A 13807-nucleotide genomic window follows, 5' to 3' on the forward strand; every position below is an offset into this window, starting at 1 on the left:
ATGGGTCTGAATACTTTTGCACGGCACTGTATATACTACATTAACACAAATATAAATGCAACATCCCCATGTTTCATGAGCTGAAATAAAATATATATTTTTAAATCCATACACACAAAAAGTGTATTTCTCTCAAAATGTTTGAGCAAATTTGTTTACATCACTGTCAGTGAGCATTTCTCATTTGCCAAGATAATCCATCCACCTGTTCAGAGGAGACTGCATGAATCAGGCCTGCATGGTTGAATTGCTGCATAGAAACCACTACTAAAGGACACAAATAAGAAGAAACACGCACAATGGACATTAGACCAGGGGAAATCGATGAGTCCAAATGTGCAATTTTTGGTTCCAACCGCCGTGTCTGTGAGACGCAGAGTAGATGAACAGATGATCTCCGCATGTGTAGTTCCCACTGTGAAGCATGGAGGAAGTGGTGTGATGGTGCTTTGCTGGTGACACTGGGATTTATTTAGAATTCAAGGCCCACTTAACCAGCATGGCTACAACAGCCTTCTGAAGCGATACGCCATCCCATCTGGTTTGCGCTTAGTGGGACTATCTTTTGTTTTTCAACAGGACAATGACCTAACACAACTGCTGCATCAGATGACCTGGCCTCCACAATCAACGGACCTCAACCCAATTGAAACAGTTTGGGATGAGTTGGACAGCAGAGGGAAGGAAAAGCAGCCAACAAGCGCTCAGCATATGTGGGAACTTCTTCAAGACCGTTGGAAAAGCATTCCAGGCGAAGCTGGTTGAGAGAATTCCAAGTGTGTGCAAAGCTGTCATCAAGGCAAAGGGTGGCTACTTTGAAGAATCTAAAATATATTTAGATTTGATTAACACTTTTTTGGTTACACATGATTCCATATGTCTTATTTCATAGTTTTGATGTCTTCACTATTATTCTACAATTTAGAAAATAGTACAAATAAAGAAAAACCTTTGAATAAGTAGGTGTGTCCAAACTTTTGACTGTTGCTGTATATCTGTTCTCAGCAGATGGATTGGTTGTGAATACAAATTCAACCTCACTTTTTTGAATACTTGCAGAGGTACTACAGAATACAAATCTATTGAACAAATAATTACTTTGCCATCAAATTCTGTCAACCCCCCAAAAAGAAAGACAGCTAACAAATGCCCTAACCACAAAAAATAAGTACAATGGTTAAGTGATGCATGATGAAATACATTCTAAAATGTAGCCTAAAACACATACAGTATATTGTAAAAGTTAATAGCTTACCATTTGTCTTTACAAAAATGTAAGACATTATCAATGCTGTTCTCTATACATATGGTATCTAAAAAAGTTAATTGACCTGCGATCCAAATCTGCATGTCGAGGCTGCATCTTACAATATAATACCATCCTAAGAGTTTACAAGCACCGTCCTAGACTGTAGTCAACAACTTGCTGTAAAGAAAGTCATAAAAAAGACTAAAGGCTAGATACAACTTTTGTCAGTGACATTTTATTTTTAAACTCTGCATTGTTGGGAAGGGCTCTTAAGGAAGCCTTTCACAGTAGTCTACACAAGAGGTATTCTGCGCATGTGACAAATTACATTTGATTTTAAATGGACCACGTAGTTTACAGTACCTACCAATTCACAATACCTACCAATATGTGTAATAAGTGTTGTGTGTGGCCTAACTCTGGACTGAGCAAATGCAAGGCATACTCAGGCCTGAACATTTTAATGAAAGACTGCATTGGAGAGCCTCTATTATGACTGTTCACAAGATAACACAGTATGATAGAACAGCAACACAAATAAGGCTTATACAATACAGTGAAATACAATAGCTTATCAATAAAAACAACATACTTGCAGTAACAGACAATAATTCTATTTTCAGTTATGTAAACATACTAGATGGTGTCTTTGGTGGCACATAACATGTATACCACATTTCAATACTAAGTGTAGAAGAGGTTTCATTATATTTTTGGGAATTTGCTTCGGAAAGTATTCAGACCCCTTGACTTTTTCCACGTTGTTCCGTTACAGCCTTATTCTACAATTTATTAAATTCAATGTTTTACTCAATCTACAAACAATACCCTATAATGACAAAACGAAAACAGTTTATTTTAATTTTAAATACCTTATTTACATAAGTAATCAGACATTTTGCTATGAGACTCTAAATAAAGCTCAGGTGCATCCTGTTCTATTGATCATCCTTGAGATGTTTCTACAACTTGATTGTAGAACACCTGTGCTAAATTCGATTGACTGTACGTGAATTTGAAATTCACACCCGTCTATATTAAAAGGTCCCACAGTTGACAGTGCATGTCAGAGCAAAAACCAGGTCGAAGGAATTGTCCGTAGAGCTCCAAAACAGGATTGTGTCGGGGCACAGGTCTGGGGGAAGGTACCAAAAAAATGTCTGCAGTATTGAAGGTCCCCAGGAACACAGTGGCCTTCATTACTCTTAAATGTAAGATGTTTGAAACCACCAAAACTCTTCCTAGAACTGGCCTCCCGGCCAAACTGAGCAGTAGGGGGAGAAGAGCCTTGGTCATGGAGGTGACCAAGAACCCGATGGTCACTCTGACAGAGCTCCTCTTTGGAGATGGGAAAACCTTCCAGAAGGACAACCATCTCTGCAGCACTCCACCAATCAGGCCTTTATGGTAGAGTGGCAGACAGGAATCACTCCTCAGTAAAAGGCACATGACAGCCCTCTTGGAGTTTGCCAAAAAGCACCTAAAGACTCAGACCATGAGAAACAAGATTCTCTGGTCTGATGAAACCAAGATTGAACTCTTTGGCCTGAATGCCAAGCGTCACGTCTGGAGGAAACCGGACACCATCCCTACGGTGAAGCATGGTGGTGGCAGCATCATGCTGTGGGGATGTTTTTCAGCAACAGGGACTGGGAGACTAGTCAGGATCAAGGAAAAGACCTGATCCAGAGAGCTCAGGACCTCAGGCTGGGGCGAACATACACCTTCCAACAGGACAACGACTCTAAGCACACAGCCAAAACAATGCAGGAGTGGCTTCGGGACAAGTCTCTGAATGTCCTTGAGTGGCCCAGCCATAGCCTGGACTTGAACCCGATCAAACATCCCTGAAGACATATGAAAAGAGCTGTGCAGCGACGCTCCCCATCCAACCTGACAGAGCTTGAGAGGATCTGCAGAGCAGAATGGGAGAAACTCCCCAAATACAGGTGTGCCAAGCTTGTAGCGTCATACCCAAGACTCGAGGCTGTAATCGCTGCCAAAGGTGCTTCAACGAAGTACTGAGTAAAGGGTCTGAATAGTTTTATAAATGTGATATTGCCGTTTATTTTCATAAATTTGCACTTTGTCATTATGGGGTATTATGTGTAGATTGATAAAGGGAAAAAATGATTTAAATCAATTTTAGAATAAGGCTGTAACGTAATAAAATGTGGAAAAAGTCAAGGGGTCTGAATACTTTCCGAAGGCACTGTGTGTTTGTTACTTTCAACAGGGTGTACCATATCCAGTTTTTCCTTCCTTTAATGGTGAAGTCTGCCTGCTGCTCATAGTCCACTGGCCTTACAGGCAGGGCTTTGAAGTGCACATTTGCAACTAAATATTTTGCTGTGCGACCTCAACCTGGAGTTTTAATTTGGGAGCACCAGTGCAACAAAATAAATATAATTTCATTTTATTTGTATAATTTTTGTAATAAGGCTTATCGTTTCCCCGAGTCCAGATTCATTAAGAGTCATGCTTGCACCATTAATACAGCAAAAACTGCTTGTTTCTAGCCCAAACAGTTCAAAAGAGCTGACCCATATTATCAGTGCAACGTTTGTTGTTTTTTTTGTCACAGATTGGGAGGCCGCATTTTACATTCATAAACCATGTCGCGGGACGTTCTAAAACTACTTGCGGACCGCATTTGTTTTACACCTTGTTCAGTCATGTTTGATACCTCATTAGCTAGCTAGCTAACAACCTGATAACAGTATATCCAAACATTTGGGGGCACAGAAAGAAAGGAAAAGGGATAGCTTCTTCAGGAGATCCATGATCATAACAATGAACGAATGACGTCTTGCATGTCATAACAAACTTGATGCTCTTAAAGAGACGGTGTACAACATTAAATGTTAAAGTGAATTTACATGATGTAGAGACCTAATATTCCACAAATGACTTAATTTTAAATGAGGTATTTATATCAACATTTTTGCTTCTTATAATAAAAAAAGTGTTTACAGTGTTTCATATTTGTTTCTAGGGCACAACATGTGCTTTAGAAGTAGCTAGGCTATACTGTATCTGAAACAATTTAAAAAATCACATTTCTGCTGTTCCTACATTTTATGTGGTGCTCCTGCATTTTTTAAATTAGTTTAGAGCCCTGCTTACAGAACTGCCAGACTCACAACCAAGGTTGAGGCATCTTATTGTGTTGATTGTAAGGATGAGAGCTAACGGTCGATGTGTAAAAAAGGGCCTCACCACCACCATCTGATGCCTTAACTGATCTCCCATAGGGGGCATGGGGCCGACAGGATTCTGATTGCAAAGGAAGATGAGATGGCCTATGTAACGGTCCTGTAATCTGAGAGATATAATTACAGGATACTCTGTCAGTCATTTTGCTAGCTGAGATCGGTTGAGATTTACAGTTTGGGACTCGACTGACAGGCTGACTGAATGATACCATGTGTCTGTTTTGAGTTTGATAGAGACTGTACGTCTGCTCTGTTCTTTTCCCAACTGCTCGTGGGTGCGTTACAGTCCGCTCAGTCTCTGGCTGCCATGACGGAAACATGATCTGTCTATTATCCCTGTTTTTTGAAGTGGAAATGTGTCCATCATTTTTGCGGTGAAGCGAGGACACTCTCTTCGAGTTCCTTTCAGTTCTAGGGCAAGACGCTAGTGCTGCCCCACTCCCTAAATACATGTCATTCATCTCTAACTCCAAGCTCTCCGTGTCCAGGGATCTACTCCTCCTATTTAAGGCCAGAGGACTCGGCAGAGGAGCCAGTGGACTCGACCGATTGACTTGTGTAAGGCTAAGGTGACGTGGCAGGCTGGCGATTCCCCAAGTATTACTGAGGAGACTCTGTTCAAGGAGGTCAAACATTCGTAAGTCACATTCAGCAAACGCATCCTTTTGCAGGTAGCTTTCTTCAAACACTTCATAAGGCGACGTGATGTATTCCTCCTCCATTACCATATCCATCTGCTGGTCATATTCCCCCTCGTTATCCATGTCCACGACATCAAACGTGACAATGGCTGGGAGGGCTTGCATGTTTTGGGCAAAGGGAGAGTTTGACTCAGAGCCTCCCATGCTTTCAGTTAAATTACTATAAACATGTGATTGTTTTGTGAAGTCCACTAGGGCTTGGGAGAAGCAAACTGTCTGGTCATCCTCCAAGTCATTCTTTGTTTCTTTAGATAGATCATGATTTCCTTTTAACAGTGGGGACTGTGGCTTGTTTTGCTCAGAGTCAATTTCTTGTGATTGACATGTTGAGGTAAAGGTGCCAAAAACTGCATCTGACAACTTAGGGGTGCCAAGCATTTTCTCCCTATTCCCAGTTAGCCTGTCCTCTTCAATTAGACCCGTTTCAGGAGCGAACACAGCATTTACATCTTCATCACCACACTGAGCTGACATGTCTAAAAACTCAAGTGGATCAGAGACGGGCAGCTTAGCTTTTTCAAAAGGTGGACTGATAAGACTGTCATCAGGCTCAAAAAGCTCATACAGTGCATCGCCACTATAACTGTCCCTTGGTAGTCTATCGGTCCTGATCCTGTCAACTTTGTCACGTCCGTCTTCATCTTGTCCTGGGGTGGTAGAGTCATAGTAACCCTCATCGCTGTTAGGAACTGACACTTGATTTTCGCTCTGTGGGGTCATGACATCCGAAGATGTAAGGGTGGTCTCTGTAACTCCAAGAGCACCATTGCTGTTGCTGCTGATGTCCATGGTATAGGAGCTAGATGGCTCTTCAGGTGTCATCCTAGGACTTTCACTGTGCTCTAGAAAGTCTTCTTCCTGGCTGTGGGTATAGCAAGCGTCCTCTGCAACCTCATTTCCCCAGAGGTCGTGGAGATAATCCCCGTCCACCTTAACAGGGGTGGCCATTTCTTCTCCTCCACCCTGGTACGTAACATAACAGGAACTCCTTTTGCCTGCATTTCGACTCCTTTCCCTTGAGACTGTGCCCTGAGAATCTGCAATACTGCCGTCATCTTGATCAGCTATTATGTCACCACAGCCAGTGAGCGAGTCAAAACTCTTTAGAGAGGCCACATCACCAAACATCAAGCTCATCTGAGATGAGCCAGTAGGCAGCTGGACGTTCACAGTAGACTCTAGGTTAGTCTTCGGGAAAGAATCTGGTTCTGTGTTTATATGGAGTGTCTCTACCATATCCTCACCTTTCTTCAGTTCCCCTATCAGGGAATCCAGGCTCCCTTGTTTCACCAGGTCTTTCTCAGACACTATGACATCAACATTAATACATTCAGGAGCAATTGTCAAACAATTGTCAACGTTTGCCGAAACAGGCACATTGGATTCAGACAAACTGCCCAGGCACTCCGTGTCATTTTGGTCAATGATAGTCTGGGCAATAGGCACCTCTTTGTTGCAGACATGAGAATTCGAAACCATTTCATTTTTTTCAAAATCAAAATTTCTATTCTTCCTACAATGCCTAATGCTGTTAAAAAGTTCTCTCAAACCCTTTTTCTGCCGGGGGAGAGAGAATGACTTCTGATCACCAGTAGGGTGACCAAATTCCCTACAAGCCTTTCCAGCAGTATCTTTCTGGCTGTGGTACTCAAAATATCCTGCTGGGACATATCCAATTCCCAGACTGTCCTCCCAGTCTGCCTTGCTAAGTCCATCATGAGTTTTACTCTTGCTGACTCCCTTCTTAGAGGACCACTTGTTCAGATTTTTGTTCCTTCCCCCAAAGAAGTTTGGTAAAACACAGATGCTTTTGCGTCCTCCAAAGAATCTTAAGGCAGTCCTCCTCAGTTTCCCTGATGGCTGATGCTCAAGGGGTACAGCATCAGAAATGTCAGATGGAGGCTTCACCTCAGTCTGTGAATCCTGGTCACCCATGGCCGTCTGCTCACAGCCAGCAGACAAATGCTTTGTATCACTTGCTGGCTCATTTCCGTCACAGTGCTCCATGGCAACAATCTACAGGAAGGTGAAGTGAACAGATATGAGCATGATGGTATCACCATCAGGTGCAAAGACTGCTGGCAATCAATCTTCCAAAACCATTTGCTTCCATTTTTCTGAAACGTAGGACAAACAAAGGATTAGATTCTGTGCAAACAGTGATGGGCCTACATTAATCACTTTGGGCTTATTTACGGTGGTTTTCTTTACATCAGATGAAATAACACACGTACAGGTAATTAACTATCTACCTTGCAAAGCGTTCAGAACAAGTGTTATGCTATCTGCATAGAAAGTATAAAGGAAACTGACCATTGATATACGTGCAACAGTAACAGCGAAATAAAAAATAGACAGCAGGACATATCCTAAATTGTTTTAGCTTGGGATAGCTTTCAATGAATCACCTGTTTTTGAAGCAACATCATTATGTATACTAATTGTTTATGCGATACACTACACGAGAAAACAGAGATGCGTGACGTTGACCAAGAAGTCGTCAGGTTGGGACCACAAAGCAATGTGTCGCTAGCAGTGGAAGCTAACTAACGTTACCTTGTGCCTGGCCCGCAAATCTAAAAGGATGTAGCACTATCGGCTGCCTAGGATAGCTACCAGCAAGTTATCGACCTAGCTAGCAATATTAAGAAAACGGAGTTGGTTGTGTTAACCTAGTTTGCTTGCTCTTCTTCAATTAAATAACATTTTACACCCTTAACTTGCTAGCAACAATGGCAATGCATGGCTGGAAAATACACGTTGACTAGCCTAGGAGACAAGCATTGTCTGCAAGCATTAAATTGAAGGGAAAATTTGCTATATTTCCAATAAGGGCTTATGTGGTTGGGGGATATATAAATGAACCGACCTTGTTGGGCTTCTACACGCCAGAATAACAAACAATAAATCCGAATCACTTCTTCAGTCGTGGAACACAAACAGTCTTGAGCCTCTTGTTAATGTACGCATTGAATTCTGGTAGTTGTAGTGAGAGCGGGGTGTGTCCTGGGGTCCAAAGAGGATCTAGAGTATATATTGAGCGGCTTTGCCTCTTCCTCTCTGATTTATCTTTACCGGTAGTTCTAGATTGCTAAAGACCATTTACACCCCCCAAATTCATTCAAAGAGGATGCTCAATCTAGAATCATTTTGCCAACAAAACATTTAGTAAATAGTTTCCTGACTGACAATATATTTCCTTTGACATTGTCACACTTACATGGCTAATATAGCTCAATTGAATTGTTAGTACTGGAATATGTCATGCTCTATATAGCTTCAGTTACACCCTCCGTCAATAATATGTATATATATATATATATATACACACACACATATACACCCACACACCGAGTGCACAAAACATTAGGAGCACCTGCTTTTTCCATTACAGACTGACCAGGTGAACACTAGAATCCCTTCTTCTTCTGTGGGTTTTATGGCAGACTACAAACCAAAAACATGTATTGCTGCCACCAACTAGATGGGTTTAAATCAAAACAAGGTAAAAAGAAAACCGATACGTGATATGGAAACTAACTTAATCCACCCAAATAAAAATGTACATTGACAAAACAAAACTCCCATTTCATCCTTATTTCAATTATCCATATCTCCCTTCTCAGGTTCTAGAGTACAGCTTGTGACAATATTCCATGTAACTCCTTTGCTGAGAAATCTTTCAGCCCCAGGAACCGCTCTGCCTCTTCCACAATGATTTCTATCTTCCTGGACCTTCTCTCCACCTTGGCAGTGCCATTTATCACCATAGCTATAAAGACCACAAAGTCCACCTTCTTAACCTTTAAAAAGTCAGGATCCTGCTGGTGAAAGTCAACCCCTGCAGCCAGCAGTGAAGGCCTATCCACCACCATGGACTCTTCAAGTGCATCATTCACACCCTCAAACCATTATAACAGCAGCTGCATATGATATGCTCTGGACAGCCCTGACTTTGGCCACCTCATTCTCTTTCACCCTTGTGGGGCATTTGAAAGATGTGGCTTCATGGTTCCCACCACAATTGCAAAGTCACATTTTCATCACTTTTATAACACATATGATCTTTTCCACAACTTGTACATCTCGGCTTCTCCCTTCTGCAAACACTTGCCACATGACCAAAAACTTTAAAATGATCACACTGCATTGGTCTTGGGATAAATGCTCTAACTCTGTAGTTAATATACCCTAACTGCACTTGAGTAGGGAGAGACTCCATATCAAAAAACAAAAGAACAGATAGGTTTAACTTTTTCTTTATTCACCACACAATTCATCCGACGTACATCAATCACTCCAGGAATATTTTTTCTCTCTTCAAAATCTACTTCCCACAAGACGCCAGACATAATCCCCTTGAGGGGTGCCTTGTTCCTAAGAGACACACACAACACTTCAAACTTATCAAATTGGGTGAGAGAGACGCAGCACACGTTTCTTCTGATCCGCAGTAACACAAACGAATCAAAACCAAAACTCTTGATCCTCACAGCCTTATCTCTACCCACTCTCTCCACCAGTTTGGATATCTCAAATGGATTCAAGCTTGGTAATTCGATCAGCTGCTCCTCATTTACAAACCGTACTACTACAAAATATGAAGTAACATTCTCACTGTACTCTACTTTGCTCCGTTTTCCTTTCTTTTGGACAATTTTCCAATTCTCCTTGATTCTAGGCCATTAGATTCAGAATCCACTTCATCATCCGCGTCCGCCATCTTTACAGCTATGATCCCTTATCGATGGCACCTGTTAAATTCACTTCGAATCAGTGTAGATGAAGGGGAGGAGACTGGTTAAAGGATTTTTAGCACGAGACAATTGAGACATGGATTGTTCCTAAGGGCTGCAGGTAGCCTAGTGGTTAAGCACATTGGGCCAGTAACCGAAAAGTCGCTGTTTTGAAACCCCGAGCTGACTAGGTGAAAAATCTGTCGATGTGCTCTTGAGCAAGGCACTTATCCCTAATTGCTCCTGTAAGTCGCACTGGATAAGAGCGTCTGCCAAATGTATACAATTGTGTATGTCTGCCATTCAGAGGGTGAATGGTCAAGACAAAAGGTGTGCCTTTGAACAGAGGATGGTAGTAGATGCCAGGAGCACTGGTTTGAGTGTGAAGAACTGCAGCGCTGCTAGGGTTTTCACACTCAACAGTTTCCTGTGTGTATCAGGAATGGTCCACCACCCAAAGGACACCCAGTCAACTTGACACAACTGTGGGAAGTATTGGAGTCAACATGGGCCAGCATCCCTGTGGAAGCTTGACACCTTGTAGTCCATGTGTAACAGTTTAACTTTACGCCCGTCCCCTCGCCCTGGGCGCGAACCTCTGCACACATCAACAACAGTCACCCACGAAGCGTCGTTACCCATCGCTCCACAAAGGCCGCGGCTCTTGCAGAGCAAGGGGAACCACTACTTCAAGGTCTCAAAGCGAGTGACGTAACCGATTGAAACGCTATTAGCGCGCACCACCGCTAACTAGCTAGCCATTTCACATCCGGTACACTCACCCCCCTTTCAACCTCATCCTTTTCCGCAGCAACCAGTGATCCGGGTCAACAGCATCAATGTAACAGTTTAACTTTACGTCCGTCCACTCGCGAACCAGGGACCCTCTGCACACATCAACAACAGTCACCCACGAAGCATCATTACCCATCGCTCCACAAAAGCCGCGGCCCTTGCAGAGCAAGGGGAACCACTACTTCAAGGTTTCAGAGCAAGTGACGTCACCGATTGAAAGGCTGCTAGCGCGCACCACCTCTACCTAGCTAGCCATTTCACATCGGTTACACATGCCCTGACAAATTGAGGCTGTTCTGAGGGCAAAAGGGGTGCAACTCAATATTAGGAAGGTCTTCCTAACATTTTGTACACAGATATTTATAAGTGTAAAGCACCTTGCACATAATTATATAATACTTTATCATACATAGTGTACGCACAATGTTTAAAAATAAAATACATATTTTCTGATACAAAATTAGTTCAAGACATTTTAATGGTTGTCATTTCTACTGTACATTGTATTTTATGCTGACATTGCAGTATTACAAAAAAATTCCCACATATATTATGGAAGAGGGATAAAACAAGAAAATGAAAAACATGATTGCATCATTTATTGAAAACATTGAGAATAAACATTACACAACTATTCTCAAATGCAGGACAATAAATGTGTACTATTTCAACATCACTATGAAATGTTTTGCAAAAAGTAAGCATCATGTTTCATGTAGCAAAAGCATAGGGACAATATATGCTTTCTCAGAGATGCATAGCAATTGCTGGGACTGATTTATATTGCAAGAAGTTTATCATGCTTGATGGCATTTCCAAATGGTCAATGGACTGGATTCTGTTGATCTTCCTGAGGTATGCTCGGATGGCAAGTCGGCACTGTGATACAAGGGACTTGGGAAAACCTAGCAAAAATAACAATTGAATTTGAGTTAGAGTTAAAAAATACTTTTGAAAAACTGCTTATTACACATACACAGATTCAATAGTCTATTCAAATAGTCAAATGCTGCTCTGTCAGCAAAGCAGTTCAGTAGTGTATTGTCAAGTAGCAATTCAACAAAAAAAAAAAACAGAGATGCTTGTTTAATGTCAATAAAAACATTACCATAAATCAATAGAATACCAAGGTCATCAACAGCATAACTCCTGCATTACCTCTTTCTTGCAGCAGCAGCTCCACCGCCTCATTCTGCTTTGTGGACTTTTCTATGATGAGAGTGGGGAGGTAGACATTTGCACCAAAGTCAATCAAAAGTTGGATGTACTCCACTCCACAGCCATGTCTGAGGCACATTTCAAGCACGGTCTTAGGCTGCTTGATTTTACTCAGTAGTTTTGCATCTGTGCAGTTGTAATTTGGATCAGCCCCATAGAGAAGCAATACTTTAAAGCAGTCTAAGTGTCCATACACAGCAGACAGATAGAGGGGACCACTAGAAACACTGGCACTTGATGTAAACAGCAAGACTTTGGATCTGGAGTTGACCTCAGCACCATGTTTAAGAAGTTGCTTCAAAATCTCAACATCCCCTTCCCTGGCTGCAGTCAGGACCGGAGAGCAGTTGTTATACAAGCTGCCATTGGGGTTAGCACCTGCCCTGAGGAGGGCTAAAACACAGTTGAAGTATTTCCCACAGACAGCTGTGAAAAGTGGGGTCTGAGCCTTCACGTCTAGACAGTCCACCTCTGCTCCGTGGGCCAGCAGAACCTGCAGACACCTGAGATGACCTTTAGATGCAGCCATTCGTAAAGGTGTTCTTGGGATACCCCAGCCGCTCCTACAGTTGATGAACTTTCTGTACTTTTCTTGAGAGAGCAGTTCATCAAGGAGTCTGTCATCATTGTTGGACACTGCCTGATGGAGCAGTTGACCTTCACCGTTGTCTTTTTCTTCTAGAATTTTTTTAAACTGGATCATAGAAATCTGTTTCGAAACAAGAAAGAAAAACACCATAATAAAAGCAATAATATCCATAATACACACACTGTTGGTTATACAAAATGATGAGCATCAACTAGTTATACTGGTACCATTTATTTGTTGTTAAAAGGCTGTTGATAGCTAGCTAACATTACCTAGCTAACGTTAACTATTTTTCTATGACGAAGGATACGGCAGACATTTGCACCAAAGGGAATCTAGCTAGTTAACGTTATGTACAACAATAGATGGTATAATCTTTGACAATAACTAAAAATTTGTATGTTTGCTAGCAAATAACTATAAACACGAACTGCTGAAGAAGCTAACCTTAGTTAGTTGACTTCCTGACTAACAATCCATATCCGATTATTTCTGTGAGCACAGAGATCATTTTAAGCCAAACACGAACCCTTTCCCTAACCTTATTATCCTAACCTGCTACGTTAATTATCCTAACCTGCTGCGTAAATTATTCTAACCTACTACGAAAAAGTAACTTCCGGTCGTAGCTGTCTTCCACCTAGTCAGAACTGTGTCCACTAGTTACCACAGCCACAAAGTCAAAATTGTCTACATCGTCAAAATTCATGAAAACAAAAAAAATATTTTGGTATTAATTTAAGATTAGGTTTAAAATCACATTTTAAGAAGAGGCCAGTCAAAACCGTTCATCATCAAGCTTTGCTAGCTTACTAGCTAAGTTGGCTAAGTTAGCTAGCTAACTAATACATACCTATGCTAATCGATGCGGCTGTGTTATCTAGCTAGCTAGGGACAAGTCAACAACACAGAGAAACTCATATTGTCTTTGTCAATACTTGCAAGACGAGACAATTTTCAAACAGTGACATGACTATCTAACGGGCAAACATTTGTTACCTTGACAGATGAACAACAGTCGATGTAGTGCTGGGCTGGGCCGTGTCGCGGAGACAGCAGTGAGCGCGCGCAGTGAGCGCGCGCATTCAAATCAAATCAAATTTTATTGGACGCGTCGCGTACACATATTTAGTAAATTATAAACAGTGCAGTAACAGTGCAGTAATAGCTGACAATACATGCAAATCCCATAAATAAAAATAATGGAATTAAGAAATATAAGAACGAACAATGTCAGAGTCCGGAATATAAATATATATATATCTATATGATGGTGTGTATAGACATTATGGGCATCATATGAA

At 41.6% G+C, this 13807-nt stretch overlaps 2 protein-coding genes across 2 annotated transcripts; both read right to left on the reverse strand.

Moving 5' to 3' along the window:
* Positions 1–3377: 3377 nt before the first annotated feature.
* On the reverse strand, positions 3378–8127 carry LOC120057173 (APC membrane recruitment protein 1-like). Its single transcript, XM_039005649.1, has 2 exons — positions 8035–8127; positions 3378–7282 (listed from the first exon to the last, which is right to left on the reverse strand). Exon 2 carries the CDS (start codon positions 7170–7172, stop codon positions 4389–4391), a length of 2784 nt encoding a protein of 927 aa, XP_038861577.1. The 5' UTR covers positions 7173–7282; positions 8035–8127; the 3' UTR covers positions 3378–4388.
* A 3029-nt stretch (positions 8128–11156) lies between these two features.
* Positions 11157–13574, reverse strand: asb12a (ankyrin repeat and SOCS box-containing 12a). Its single transcript, XM_039004749.1, has 3 exons — positions 13503–13574; positions 11855–12623; positions 11157–11601 (listed from the first exon to the last, which is right to left on the reverse strand). The coding sequence occupies exons 2-3, from the start codon at positions 12615–12617 to the stop codon at positions 11444–11446; spliced, it is 921 nt and encodes a 306-aa protein (XP_038860677.1). The 5' UTR covers positions 12618–12623; positions 13503–13574; the 3' UTR covers positions 11157–11443.
* Between the last annotated feature and the right edge of the window lie 233 nt (positions 13575–13807).

This window comes from Salvelinus namaycush, chromosome 12, assembly GCF_016432855.1.
Source record: "Salvelinus namaycush isolate Seneca chromosome 12, SaNama_1.0, whole genome shotgun sequence".
Classification (NCBI taxonomy): domain Eukaryota; kingdom Metazoa; phylum Chordata; class Actinopteri; order Salmoniformes; family Salmonidae; genus Salvelinus; species Salvelinus namaycush.